This window comes from Salvelinus fontinalis, chromosome 8 (assembly GCF_029448725.1).
Source record: "Salvelinus fontinalis isolate EN_2023a chromosome 8, ASM2944872v1, whole genome shotgun sequence".
NCBI lineage: Eukaryota > Metazoa > Chordata > Actinopteri > Salmoniformes > Salmonidae > Salvelinus > Salvelinus fontinalis.
The window spans coordinates 29,743,441-29,759,130 of NC_074672.1; the positions used below are offsets into that span (position 1 = coordinate 29,743,441).

General features: G+C 45.9%; 1 protein-coding gene across 3 annotated transcripts in view; it reads left to right on the forward strand.

Moving 5' to 3' along the window:
• LOC129861062 (solute carrier family 12 member 5-like) overlaps nucleotides 1-15,690 on the forward strand; it is a 135,696-nt gene that overhangs the window by 58,697 nt on the left and 61,309 nt on the right. For all 3 annotated transcript variants that reach the window (XM_055932130.1, XM_055932128.1, XM_055932129.1), the window contains exons 2-3: nucleotides 6,846-6,949; nucleotides 7,273-7,416. In XM_055932130.1, coding sequence (XP_055788105.1) covers nucleotides 6,846-6,949; nucleotides 7,273-7,416 — 248 coding nt within the window. The remainder of the gene's footprint in view (nucleotides 1-6,845; nucleotides 6,950-7,272; nucleotides 7,417-15,690) is intronic.

Here is a 15,690-nt window from a genome sequence, read left to right on the forward strand (position 1 = left end):
CCTAAAAACTGTCAAAGACTCCAGCCACCCAAGTCACAGACTGTTCTCTTTGCTACCGCAAGGCAAGCGGTACCGATTGGCCAAGTCTGGAACCAACAGGACCCTGAAGAGCTTCTACTCCCAAGCCATAAGATAGCTACGTAGTTAGTTAAATAGTTAACCAAGTAGCTAACTGGACTATCTGCATTGACCCTCTTTGCACTAACTCTTTTGACTCATCACATACGCTGCTGCTACTGTTAATTATTTATCTGGTTGCCTAATCACTTTACCCCTACCTATAAAGTAAAATCAGAATGTATTCACACCCCTTGACTTTTTCAACATTTTGTTATGTTATAGCCTGAATTTAAAATGGTTTAAATTCAGATTTTGTGTCACTGGCCTATACACTATACCCCATAATGTCAAAGTGAAATTATACTTTTCTAAATGTTCTACAGTATTCAACCCCTTTATTATGCAAGCCTAAATATGTTCAGGAGTATGAATGTGCTTAACAAATCACGTAAGTTGCATGGACTCACTCTGTGTGCAATAATAGTGCTTAACATAATTTTATTATGACCAGCTCCTGTCTGTGCCCCACACATACAATTATCTGTTAGGTCACTCAGTCAATCAGTGAATTTCAAACACTGATTCAACCACAAAGACCAGGGAGGTTTTCAATGCCTCGCAAAGAAGGGCACCTATTGGTAGATGGGTAAAAATGTGATGGGGGGGCCTCCCGGGTGGCGCAGTGGTCTAGGGCACTGCATCGCAGTGCTAACTGCGCCACCAGAGTCTCTGGGTTCGCGCCCAGGCTCTGTCGCAGCCGGCTGCGACCGGGAGGTCCGTGGGGCGACGCACAATTGGCATAGCGTCGTCCGGGGTAGGGAGGGTTTGGCCGGTAGGGATATCCTTGTCTCATCGCGCTCCAGCGACTCCTGTGGCGGGCCGGGCGCAGTGCGCGCCAGCCAAGGGGGCCAGGTACACGGTGTTTCCTCCGACACATTGGTGCGGCTGGCTTCCGGGTTGGAGGCGCGCTGTGTTAAGAAGCAGTACGGCTGGTTGGGTTGTGCTTCGGAGGACGCATGGCTTTCGACCTTCGTCTCTCCCGAGCCCGTACGGGAGTTGTAGCGATGAGACAAGGTAGTAATTACTAGCGATTGGATACCACGAAAATTGGGAGAAAATGGGATAAAAATTTAAAAAAATAAAATAAAAAAAATAAAAAAAAATGTGATGGGAAAAACTAAGGATGGATCAACAACATTGTAGTTACACCACAATACTAACTTAATTGACAGAGTGAAAAGAAGAAGGCCTGTCCAGAATAAACATATGAATACATCCTGTTTGCAACAAGTGTCACAATGATGACGCTGGAGAGACGAAGCAGGTACGGGGAGTAACATTTAATAAATAACGGACATGGAACGAGACATAAACAGCGTTAGCAAACAGAAAACAATCAATGCAGAAGCGGGGAACAGAGCTGGGGAACTGACACATATAGGGGAGAAAATGAACAGGTGATAAGAGAGTCCAGGTGAGTCCAATAACGCTGATGCGCGTGACGAGGAAAGGCAGGTGTACGTGATGGATGGCAGGAGTGAGTGATGCAAGGCATTCTGGCGCCCTCAAGCGCCAGGGGGGGGGGAGAGCGGGAGCAGACGTGACAGTACCCCCCCTCTAGGGGCGCCACCCGGCATCCCACCTGGGCGAACCGGCCGAGACATGGGCGCTGGGCAAGCCGGTTGAGGCGTGGAAGCCCGACGAACCGGCAGGAGCGTGAGAGCCTGGCGAGCCGGCTGAGGCATGGGAGCCTGACGATCCGGCTGAGTCAAGACGCCTGTCGATCCCGCTGAGGAAACCCGATGATCCGGTGAAGTGTGACGTGGGATGGGAAGCCACCGAGCCAACCGAGGCAATGAAACCTCTCGAGCGAGCCAGGGCATGAAAGCTCGACGGGCTGGCTTAGGCACCCCCGGTTCTATCGGCGGCAGAATCCACCCCCGACGTCACCGACAAAACAAAAAACAAACAAACAAAAAACTCCGGGACCGGCTGGGCAGACAAGAACTGACGATCCAGCTGAGGCCCGACGTGGGATGGGCGCCATCCGAGCCAACCGGGGCAAGGAAACCTCTCGAGCCTGCTAGGGCGTGGAAGCCCGACGAGCAAGCTAGGCACCCCCGGTTCCATCGGTGGTGACCCAGAGCCGATGCCACTAAACCAACCAGAACGCCAGTACTCCCCGATGCTTCGTGTGATGGCTTCTGCATTCTGTCACAATGATGACGCTGGAGAGACGAAGCAGGTACGGGGAGTAACATTTAATAAATAACGGACATGGAACGAGACATAAACAGCGTTAGCAAACAGAAAACAATCAATGCAGAAGCGGGGAACAGAGCTGGGGAACTGACACATATAGGGGAGAAAATGAACAGGTGATAAGAGAGTCCAGGTGAGTCCAATAACGCTGATGCGCGTGACGAGGAAAGGCAGGTGTACGTGATGGATGGCAGGAGTGAGTGATGCAAGGCATTCTGGCGCCCTCAAGCGCCAGGGGGGGGGGAGAGCGGGAGCAGACGTGACAACAAGGCTCTAAAGTAACACAGTAAAAGATGTGGCAAAGCAATTAACGTTTTGTCCTGAGTACAAAGTGTTATGTTTGTGGCAAATCCAATACAACACATTACTGAGTACCACTCTCCATATTTTCAAGCATAGTGATGGCTGCATCATGTTATGTGTATGCTTGTGTAACAGTATAACTTGAGTCCGCCCCCTCGCCCATACCAGGGACCCTCTGCACACATCAACAACAGTCACCCACGAAGCGTCGTTACCCATCGCTCCACAAAGGTCGTGGCCCTTGCAGAGCAAGGGGAAACCCTACTTCAATTCTCAGAGCAAGTGACGTAACCGATTGAAACGCTATTAGCGCGTACCCGCTAACTAGCTAGCCATTTCACATCCGTTACACTTGTAATCATTAAGGACTGGGGAGTTTTTCATGATAAAAAATAAACAGAATGGAGCTAAGCACAGGCAAATTCCTAGAGGTAAATCTGGTTCAGTCGGCTTTCCACCAGACACTGGGAGATGAATTCACCTTTCAGCAGGAAAATAACCTAAAACACAAGGCCAAATCTAACTGGAGTTGCTTACCAAGAAGACAGTGAATGTTCCTGCATGGCAGGTTTAAAGTTTTGACTGAAATCTGCTATTGAAATTGGTTGTCTAGCAATGATCAACAACCAATTTGACAGAACTTGAAGAATTTTGAAAAGAATAATGGGCAAGTGTTGCACAATCCAGGTGTGGAAAGCTCTTAAAGACTCACAGCTGTAATCAATGCCAAAGGCGCTTCTACAAAGTATTGACTCAGGGGTGTGAATACTTGTGAAAATTTGATATTTAGCATGTGACAAATACATTTCGATTTTTTATTTGAGCTGGGCGTTGATGTTTTTCATTATATTCATGTTAGCTGACAGTGAAAGTATTGGATTTGCTGTTTGTTATTTCAGTCAGTTTGTGCATAGTTAATGCTTTAAACATCATTGGGAGATAGGACTGGATAGTGTCAGCGAGCTAGCTGAGGAACCACAACCACACTGCAGGGACCTTTAGAGGCAAAGGAAGGGAGAGTGGTCTTAAGACTATGAAGCCTCATCCTTAATGGGTGCATTAATCAAAATGTGCTGTGGCACCAAGGACTCAGAGGACACGTTGTATGAGGGTACCTTTATCATGAGCTCACACACTGTAGTCTTAATTAAATAGAATGTATAGTCACACACACCTCTCACTAAACAGCCTCCTTCTCTAGTATTTTCTCCCTCTCTCCATGTTTTACTGTGGAGGTAGAGAGTGATCTTTGAGCAACTTTCAGGACCAATTAGGGTTAATTGCCTTGCGCAAGGTCACATCAACATATTTTTTACCTAGTCGGCTCGGGGATTCAAACCAGCAACCTTTGTGTTACTGGCCCAATGCTCGTAATCACTAGACTACCTGCCACCCTGTTATGCAGTGCAGCAGAGCTGAGTGGGATAATCAGTTCACAACTAAAGAGTGTGGATGTCCTTCCCTGGCGAGATCAATATTGTAGGTAAAGGATGAACAGGGAGACTGTATGTAAATCTGACAGAGGTCAAATCGATCTACCTCGCACCCCCCCTACATGCACACACACACATGCGCACACCATACACACACACGCACACACACACACAGAGAGAGATGGAACAGGAAGGGAGACTCTTTCTAACAACACGTTCTCTCTTTCTCGATTTCTGAACTCAATAAAAATCTATGTCATTTACGATAATTGTATGATTAATAACTACAGCAACAATATGTTTAGAGAGCAATTTGAATGCCAAACAGAGCATGCACATAACTTATCCTTAAAAAGCTTTATCCTTATCCTTAAAAAGCTTTGAGATCTTATGAGAAGCACTAGCTACATACTGTAAATGCAATTCATGGCCCATTTCTATAAAGCACCAAGACAGGGACTAATTCATTACATGCACTTGGATAGGTCAATATAAACTCATGAAGCAGAATAAACTGCTGTGCACATTCCGAGGCCATGCCTGCTGATTAAACGATCCGGGCTGTGGCTAATGATATAAGCCGCTCTATCTGCTCCCCAATGGGCATCTCTCATACTGGGTCATCCCACCAAAGGTAAATTAAGAAACTTTCATGGCTAATGTATTTTTACATACAGGACTATAGTACAGTATGCATGCCTGCCATGAATGTGATCAGAATGACGGTCAGGTGTACATACTGCATAATAAGCTGAAAATGTTATCTAGCTAACACGGTGCTATCCAGATCCATAAAGTATAGGGGTTCTATAAATATAGGATACAGAAGGAAACTAATCCTGCAGCAACAGGACATTTGAATTACTTTGTGGATTATAGTTAATGGACATTTTTGAAAAATCAAGTCTGAAATTTCGAAGTGGAAATTACAAATTTCAGAAGCCTTTTTACACCTCAAATACACTATACATTTTTTTCTGCATTGCAGGAAAGTTCTCCTGCAACAGGGTGATCAAATTAATATCCTACATCTGTACCTTGCAAGATCATAGTGTAAATGCTTATTAGACACCAATATGTCAATACGGGCAGTCCCATGACATGCCATGCTTTGTGAGAGATTACATTCCAAGACTTCGATCTTACATAACCTATTCACCATATTCTGTGTTATACTGACTTTTACAAACACGTCTACATTATGCTGAATCATTGAATGCACAGTTTTGTTACGTAACACAGAACACAGCAGTAGCTCCATGTAAATCACATAGAAGAAAAAATATAGTGCAACTTGTTACCAAAAAGCCAGAGCTATATAGGCCATAAACTGCTAATTCACTGCACTCCCTGTGCTCAGAGTAGGGTGAAGCCCCCCCCCCCCCCCCCCCCCCCCTCCCATCTTAGATTTGTGCCTTAGGGCAACTTCTAGCCAGAGCCCCTGTACTGTTGGCTGATGTGGTTGGTTTGGCTTTAATGTAATGCAGCACACACACTGCATGTCCTGTGTTAGTTTCGGTGTGCAGCGATATGCCAGGTTGACTCTGCTGTGCTGTGCTGTGTGATCTAGTGATGGCAGGTGTGGTCGATTGTTGTGTGCTGCCTGGCGCTGATGCACTGCAGTTGATCTTTAGTATTGGGGTCTCCTCTGGGACTGGAGTGGAGCCAGTGCCCATATCTAACACCGCTCCCTTCATATCTCTCTCTCTCTCTCTCTCTCTCTCTCTCTCTCTCTCTCTCTCTCTCTCTCTCTCTCTCTCTCTCTCTCTCTCTCTCTCTCTCTCTCTCTCCATCCATCCCTCCCTCCCTCCCTCCCTTCATGCTATTAGTAGGCCCTGCGCACAGACTCTGTGTCAGGCAGCTGACAGGGGCAGCTGACAGGGGCCACAATCAGAACCCCGTGCCAGGCGGGAGAGGGGACAGGGCAGGCAATCCAAAAAGTATCGATTGGACGACTGGGCTTGTGTGTATGTGTGTGTGAACTGCTTAAAAACCCCTCTATATTCCTGAACAGTGAAATAACACCTAATATCTAAATCACACTGATGTTTGACTTTCTATGAGGTTCTCTGTGTGATATGATAAATATTCACCAAGATGATGAATACACACAATTTCGAATCTCTGGTTCCATTTGTCATTCCCAGCATGAACCCTTCCCACACAAAGCCTGTACAGATCCATCTAAAGAGAGCATTTCCTGGCTCTAGCGACTACCCCATGTGTGCTAACATAATTCAATCCTGAACAATGAATCATTTCTCCAAGCTAACATCATTTATTAACAAACAGCACATTCATATTAATCGAAATCCAATCATTTCAGTCCTCCTGTTAAAACAACCTGGGTCTGTCATTAAAAACTACACATTGAGAAAGTCATTTTTCAGTGTTACCAATGTCTGTGTTTTGCAAACATTCATATTAATTAAATATTTTCCCCATTTGAATCAACATCTCTCTTTTAAGGATTGTGTGTGTGTGTGTGTGTGTGTGTGTGTGTGTGTGTGTGTGTGTGTGTGTGTGTGTGTGTGTGTGTGTGTGTGTGTGTGTGTGTGTGTGTGTGTGTGTGTGTGTGTGTGTGTGTGTGTGTGTGTGTGTGTGTGTGTGTGTGTGTGTGTGTGTGTGTGTGTGTGTGTGTGTTTCTCTGTTAAGCCTTGGGGTGCTGTCTGTGTGTTTCTCTGTTAAGCCTTGGGGTGCTGTCTGTGTGTTTCTCTGTTAAGCCTTGGGGTGCTGTCTGTGTGTTTCTCTGTTATTAACCCTTAGGGTGCTGTCTGTGTGTTGCAGGCGATGGGAACCCCAAGGAGAGCAGTCCCTTCATCAACAGCAGCAGTGCCAGTGATGTGGAGAAGAGCCAGCAGTACGATGGCAAGAACATGGCCCTGTTTGAGGTCTGTAACATGGGGCTCCTTCACTTGCTTACCTATAATTACACTATAATTAACTTAGTAATGATCTAGTAATTATCAAATTGCTTTGTTCCATTGGTTTCGATGAAACAAGCACCTACAGTATATACGAAGCCTTGCTTACTTACTTACCATCTGACAGCAGGTGGGTTGAATTCTTTGAAATAAGAACTGGCTTAATCATATAGTTTCTCAGTTGTCAATATCAGCTGTAAAATTCAATATTACCTGCATGTTTCCTACTGTGTTTTGTCCTTTGGTATAGTGATATGGTGTGTCTGTCCACCTTTCTCTCTGTCCTGCAGGAGGAGATGGACAACAGTCCTATGGTGTCGTCCATACTTAGTAGTCTGGCCAACTATTCCAACCTGCCTCAGGGCAGCAAAGAGCACGAGGAGGCCGAGAACGAGGAAGGGGCGGCACCATCCAAAAAAAAACCTGCTGTCAAGGTACTCCATCTAATCTAACTAAAGTCTTGTCCTAAACATAAACATTAGCTGAAGTTTGACTTGATCTGAGGTGGCAGAGTGTATCCCTCCCAGGTCTCCATCCTCCACCTGGACGAAAAGAGGGCCTGGACAGGATGTTATTGATGATGCTGTCTGCCATGTTTAGGCCTGGACAGGACGTTATTAATGACGCTGTCTGCCATGTTTAGGCCTGGACAGGACATTATTAATGACGCTGTCTGCCATGTTTAGGCCTGGACAGGACGTTATTAATGACGCTGTCTGCCATGTTTAGGCCTGGACAGGACGTTATTAATGACGCTGTCTGCCATGTTTAGGCCTGGACAGGACGTTATTAATGACGCTGTCTGCCATGTTTAGGCCTGGACAGGATGTTATTGATGATGCTGTCTGCCATGTTTAGGCCTGGACAGGACGTAATTGATGACGCTGTCGGCCATGTTTCGGCCTGGACAGGACGTTATTAATGACGCTGTCTGCCCTGTTTAGGCCTGGATAGGACATTATTAATGATGCTGTCTGCCATGTTTAGGCCTGGACAGGACGTTATTGACGACGCTGTCGGCCATGTTTAGGCCTGGACAGGACGTTATTGACGACGCTGTCGGCCATGTTTAGGCCTGGACAGGACGTTATTGATGACGCTGTCGGCCATGTTTAGGCCTGGACAGGACGTTATTGATGACGCTGTCGGCCATGTTTAGGCCTGGACAGGACGTTATTGATGACGCTGTCGGCCATGTTTAGGCCTGGACAGGACATTATTGATGACGCTGTCGGCCATGTTTAGGCCTGGACAAGACGTTATTGATGACGCTGTCGGCCATGTTTAGGCCTGGACAGGACATTATTGATGATGCTGTCGGCCATGTTTAGGCCTGGACAGGACGTTATTGACGACGCTGTCGGCCATGTTTAGGCCTGGACAGGACATTATTGATGACGCTGTCGGCCATGTTTAGGCCTGGACAGGATGTTATTGATGACGCAGTCTGCCATGTTTAGGCCTGGACAGGACGTTATTAATGATGCTGTCTGCCATGTTTAGGCCTGGACAGGACGTTATTGATGACGCTGTCTGCCATGTTTAGGCCTGGACAGGACGTTATTGATGACGCTGTCGGCCATGTTTAGGCCTGGACAGGACGTTATTGATGACGCTGTTGGCCATGTTTAGGCCTGGACAGGACATTATTAATGACGCTGTCTGCCATGTTTAGGCTTGAACAGGACGTTATTAATGACGCTGTCTGCCATGTTTAGGCTTGAACAGGACGTTATTAATGATGCTGTCTGCCATGTTTAGGCCTGGACAGGACATTATTAATGACGCTGTCTGCCATGTTTAGGCCTGGACAGGACATTATTGATGACGCTGTCGGCCATGTTTAGGCCTGAACAGGACATTATTGATAACGCTGTCGGCCATGTTTAGGCCTAGACAGGACATTATTGATGACGCTGTCGGCCATGTTTAGGCCTGGACAGGACATTATTGATGGCTGTGCACGCTGTCCTTTTCCTTCCCCGCCGATTCACAGCCGTTTGGTTGCCATTTATCGGGCCTGAGCAGGGCTGGTTGACGTTTATTACCATGAATCTTGTCCTGGAGGCAGAACTGAGCCATTTCCCCTTAGAAAGGCCAGCTGCAAATTCAAAATTGGCTATATTGTAAGAATTCCTAATTAGTTCTTTGGTCTTAAAAACTTCTTGTCAATAGGGGGGCGCTGTTTTCACTTTGGAAAAAATCGTGCCCAATTTAAACGGCCTCGTACTCTGTTCTAGATCATACAATATGCATATTATTATTACTATTGGATAGAAAACACTCTGAAGTTTCTAAAACTGTTTGAATTATATCTGTGAGTAAAACAGAACTCATTTGGCAGCAAACTTCCATACAGGAAGTGAAAAATCTGAAAACGAGGCTCTGTTTCAGGGCCTGCCTATACAACTGGCTTTTATTTATCGATATGTATGCACTTCATACGCCTTCCACTAGATGTCAACAGGCAGTGGAAGGAGGAATGGGGTGTCTAGCTTGATCTGAGGCCGAATAAGAGCTTTTGGAGTGACAGGTCCGGTATTTTCTTTGTCTTCGACGGCGCGCGGGGGAGCTCGACATTGTCTTCTGAAAAGCGTTCGGTATACACGGCGAATATCTCCGGCTCTGATTTTATTTGATACATATGATAAAAACATCATAAAGTAGGTTTTTTCAACCGAGTTTTATCAGTTTATTCAACGTTTATTGGGACTTTTGGAGTTTTCCGTTGTTTGCGCCAAGAGAGGATGGGAATGTTAGCAACCTTGGCTAGCATTGTGGCGCGAATTCGACAGAAGAAATGGACATTCTAAAACCAAACAACGATTTATTCTGGAAATAGGACTCCTTGTACAACATTCTGATGGAAGCTCAGCAAAAGTAAGAAAACATTTATGATGTTATTTCGTATTTCTGTGTAATATGTTGATGCTTATTCTCCGCCGTGTTGGTGAGCGCTGTCTCACAATAACCCAAGCTGTATGTTGTGGTAAAGTTACTTTTAAAAATCTAGCACAGCGGTTGCATTAAGAACCAGTGTATCTTTCATTTGCCATTCAACAAGTATTTTTATGTAAAGTTTATGATGAGTTCTTTGGTCAGATTAGGTGAGTGTCCAAAATATCTCCGGACATTCTGGGGAAATGTTGCTACGTATTCACAATGTATAGCCACGATTTGCAGCTCTAAATATGCACATTTTCGAACAAAACATAAATGTATTGTATAACATGATGTTATAAGACTGTCATCTGATGAAGTTGTCCAAAGGTTAGTGATTCATTTTATATCTATTGCTGGTTTTTGCGAAATCTACCTTTGCGGTGAATAAATGCTTTTGTGTGTTTGGCTATTGTGGTAAGCTAATATAATTCTATATTGTGTTTTCGCTGTAAAACACTTAAAAAATCGGAAATATTGGCCGGATTCACAAGATGTTTATCTTTCATTTGCTGTACACCATGTATTTTTCATAAATGTTTTATGATGAGTATTTATGTATTTCACGTTGCTCTCTGTAATTATTCTGGCTGCTTTGGTGCTATTTTTGATGGTGGCTGCAATGTAAAACTATGATTTATACCTCAAATATGCACATTTTCGAACAAAACATAAATGTATGTTTTGCCGGCTAGCTGAAGAGCTAGCGCTAGCGCCACTGCGCCAGACCCCCTCCGTCTGAGCAGACCACCCCCCGTGCTATTAACTTTATATGCTGCGTACTAGCTTAGTGGAGGCCTCCTCTGCTCCATCTACGGCTGCCCCCTGGACACTATGATCACTTGGCTACATAGCTGATGCATGCTTGACTGTCCATTAATTCACGGTACTCCATTCTGTTTATTTGTGTTTTACCTGTCGGCTCTGTGCTTTAACTCAGGATCTGTGTGTAGTTAATCCGACCCTCTCTGCCTAGTCGTCGCCATTTTTACCTGTTGTTGCTGTGTTAGACTAACACCCTGTTATTGCTGCTGTTATCTTACCTGTTGTTTTAGCTAGCTCTCCCAATCAAGACCTGCAATCACTTTATGCCTTACTGTATGTCTCTCTCAAATATCAATATGCCTTGCATACTGTTGTTCAGGCTAGTTTTCATTATCATTGTTTTGGTTTGCAATGGACCCTGTAGTTCCACTCTCCGTACCTCTGATACCCCCTTTATCCCACCCCCCACACATGCGGTGACCTCACCCATTGAGACCAGCATGTCCAGAGATACAACCTCTCTTATCATCACCCAGTGCCTGGGCTTGCCTCCGCTGTACCCGCGCCCCTCCATACCCCTGTCTGCACATTATGCCCAGAATCTATTCTACCACGCCCATAAATCTGCTCCTTTTATTCTTTGTCCCCAACGCTCTAGGCGACCAGTTTTGATAGCCTTTAGCCGCACCCTCATCCTACTACTCCTCTGTTCCTCGGGTGATGTGGAGGTAAACCCAGGCCCTGCATGTCCCCAGTCACCCTCATTTGTTGACTTCTGCGATCGAAAAAGCCTTGGCCTCATGCATGTCAACATCAGAAGCCTCCTCCCTAAGTTTGCCTTACTCACCGCTTTAGCACACTCTGCCAATCCTGATGTCCTTGCCGTGTCCGAATCCTGGCTTAGGAAGGCCACCAAAAATTCTGAGATTTCCATACCCAACTATAACACTTTCCGTCAAGATAGAACTGCCAAAGGGGGAGGAGTTGCAATCTACTGCAGAGATAGCCTGCAAAGTTCTGTCATACTTTCCAGGTCTATGCCCAAACAGTTCGAACTTCTAATTTTAAAAATTAATCTCTCCAGTCTCTCACCGTTGCCGCCTGCTACCGACCCCCCTCAGCTCCCAGCTGTGCCCTGGACACCATCTGTGAATTGATCGCTCCCCATCTAGCTTCAGAGTTTGTTCTGTTAGGTGACCTAAACTGGGATATGCTTAACACCCCGGCAGTCCTACAATCCAAGCTTGATGCCCTCAATCTCACACAAATCATCAAGGAACCCACCAGGTACAACCCTAAATCCGTAAACATGGGCACCCTAATAGACATTATCCTGACCAACCTGCCCTCCAAATACACCTCTGCTGTCTTCAATCAAGATCTCAGCGATCACTGCCTCATTGCCTGTATCCGCCACGGGTCCGCGGTCAAACGACCACCCCTCATCACTGTCAAACGCTCCCTAAAACACTTCTGCGAGCAGGCCTTTCTAATCGACCTGGCCCGGGTACCCTGGAAGGATATTGACCTCATCCCATCAGTTGATGATGCCTGGTCATTCTTTAAATGTTACTTCCTCACCATATTAGACAAGCATGCTCCGTTCAAAAAATGCAGAACCAAAAACAGATATAGCCCTTGGTTCACTCCTGACCTGACTGCCCTCGACCAGCACAAAAACATCCTGTGGCGAACTGCAATAGCATCGAAGAGCCCCCGCGATATGCAACTGTTCAGGGAAGTCAGGAACCAATACACGCAGTCAGTCAGGAAAGCAAAGGCCAGCTTTTTCAAGCAGAAATTCGCATCCTGTAGCTCTAACTCCAAAAAGTTCTGGGATACTGTAAAGTCCATGGAGAACAAGAGCACCTCCTCCCAGCTGCCCACTGCACTGAGGCTAGGTAACACGGTCACCACCGATAAATCCGTGATAATCGAAGACTTCAACAAGCATTTCTCAATGGCTGGCCATGCCTTCCTCCTGGCGACTCCAACCTTGGCCAACAGCCCCGCCCCCCCCGCTGCTACTCGCCCAAGCCTCCCCAGCTTCTCCTTTACCCAAATCCAGATAGCAGATGTTCTGAAAGAGCTGGAAAACCTGGACCCATACAAATCAGCTGGGCTTGACAATCTGGACCCCCTATTCCTGAAACTGTCCGCCGCCATTGTCGCACCCCCTATTACCAGCCTGTTCAACCTCTCCTTCGTATCATCTGAGATCCCCAAGGATTGGAAAGCTGCCGCGGTCATCCCCCTCTTCAAAGGGGGAGACACCCTGGACCCAAACTGTTACAGACCTATATCCATCCTGCCCTGCCTATCTAAGGTCTTCGAAAGCCAAGTCAACAAACAGATCACTGACCATCTCGAATCCCACCGTACCTTCTCCGCTGTGCAATCCGGTTTCCGAGCCGGTCACGGGTGCACCTCAGCCACGCTCAAGGTACTAAACGACATCATAACCGCCATCGATAAAAGACATTACTGTGCAGCCGTCTTCATCGACCTGGCCAAGGCTTTCGACTCTGTCAATCACCATATTCTTATCGGCAGACTCGGTAGCCTCGGTTTTTCTAATGACTGCCTTGCCTGGTTCACCAACTACTTTGCAGACAGAGTTCAGTGTGTCAAATCGGAGGGCATGTTGTCCGGTCCTCTGGCAGTCTCTATGGGGGTACCACAGGGTTCAATTCTCGGGCCGACTCTTTTCTCTGTATACATCAATGATGTTGCTCTTGCTGCGGGCGATTCCCTGATCCACCTCTACGCAGACGACACCATTCTATATACTTCCGGCCCTTCCTTGGACACTGTGCTATCTAACCTCCAAACGAGCTTCAATGCCATACAACACTCCTTCCGTGGCCTCCAACTGCTCTTAAACGCTAGTAAAACCAAATGCATGCTTTTCAACCGTTCGCTGCCTGCACCCGCACGCCCGACTAGCATCACCACCCTGGACGGTTCCGACCTAGAATATGTGGACATCTATAAGTACCTAGGTGTCTGGCTAGACTGCAAACTCTCCTTCCAGACTCATATCAAACATCTCCAATCCAAAATCAAATCAAGAATCGGCTTTCTATTCCGCAACAAAGCCTCCTTCACTCACGCCGCCAAACTTACCCTAGTAAAACTGACTATCCTACCGATCCTCGACTTCGGCGATGTCATCTACAAAATAGCTTCCAACACTCTACTCAGCAAACTGGACGCAGTTTATCACAGTGCCATTCGTTTTGTTACTAAAGCACCTTATACGACCCACCACTGCGACCTGTATGCCCTAGTCGGCTGGCCCTCGCTACATGTTCGTCGTCAGACCCACTGGCTCCAGGTCATCTACAAGGCTATGCTAGGTAAAGTGCCGCCTTATCTCAGTTCACTGGTCACGATGGCTACACCCACCCGCAGCACCCGCTCCAGCAGGTGTATCTCACTGATCATCCCTAAAGCTAAAACCTCATTTGGACGCCTTTCCTTCCAGTTCTCTGCTGCCTGCGACTGGAACGAATTGCAAAAATCTCTGAAGTTGGAGACTTTTATCTCCCTCAACAACTTTAAAAATCTGCTATCCGAGCAGCTAACCGATCGCTGCAGCTGTACATAGTCCATCTGTAAACTACCCACCCAATTTACCTACCTCACCCCCCATACTGCTTTTATTTATTTACTTTTCTGCTCTTTTGCACACCAGTATCTCTTCTTGCACATGTTCATCTGATGATTTATCACTCCAGTGTTAATCTGCTAAATTGTAATTATTCGATTTATTGCCTACCTCATGCCTTTTGCACACATTGTATATAGATTCTCTTTTTTCTACCATGTTATTGACTTGTTTATTGTTTACTCCATGTGTAACTCTGTGTTGTCTGTTCACACTGCTATGCTTTATCTTGGCCAGGTCGCAGTTGCAAATGAGAACTTGTTCTCAACTAGCCTACCTGGTTAAATAAAGGTGAAATAAAAAAATAAAATAAAAAATAACATGTTATAAGACTGTCATCTGATGAAGTTGTTCAAGGTTAGTGATTCATTTTATCTCTATTTTGTCGGTTTTGTGAAAGCTACCTATGCGGTGGAAACATGGTGAAAATATGCGGTTGTGTGTTTGGCTATTGTGATTAGCTAATAGAAATACATATTGTGTTTTCGCTGTAAAACATTTTAAAAATCAGAAATGATGGCTGGATTCACAAGATGTTTATCTTTCATTTGCTGTATTGGACTTGTGATTTCATGAAAATTACATTATATGATATCCCTGTCCCGTTAGGCTAGGCTATGCTAGTCAGCTTTTTTGATGAGGAGGATCCTGGATCCCGGGCGGGTGATGAAGTAGAGGTTTTAAGTAAAGTTTATGGTTAGGCATTATGGTTATCAATGTGGTTAAGGTTAAGATTAAGGGTTAAGATTAGATTGCATCACATCCGGCCGTGATTGAAAGTCCCATAGGGCGGTGCACAATTGGCCCAGCGTCATCTGGGTTTGGCCAGGGTAGGCCGTCATTGTAAATAAGAATTTGTTCTTAACTGACTTGCATAGTTAAATAAAGTTTACAGGTTTAAAATCTCATTTTATGACTTTGTGGCTGTGCAAGCTAGTCACCACTCTGCAGAGCTGCATCCAGAACAAGATTTATGATGACAAATGCTAACCTGCCTTAGCAGGGCCACATTAGGCCTGTTACCCCAGCACATGTGCAGTGGAGCATAACCCTGATACAACAAGCTGCTCTCTCAGCCTGTCTTGTTACACTGATACAACAAGCTGCTCTCTCAGCCTGTCTTGTTACACTGATACAACAAGCTTCTCTCTCAGCCTGTCTTGTTACCCTGATACAACAAGCTGCTCTCTCAGCCTGTCTTGTTACCCTGATACAACAAGCTGCTCTCTCAGCCGGTCTTGTTACCCTGACACAACAAGCTGCTCTCTCAGCCTGTCTTGTTACCCTGATACAACAAGCTGCTCTCTCAGCCGGTCTTGTTACCCTGATACAA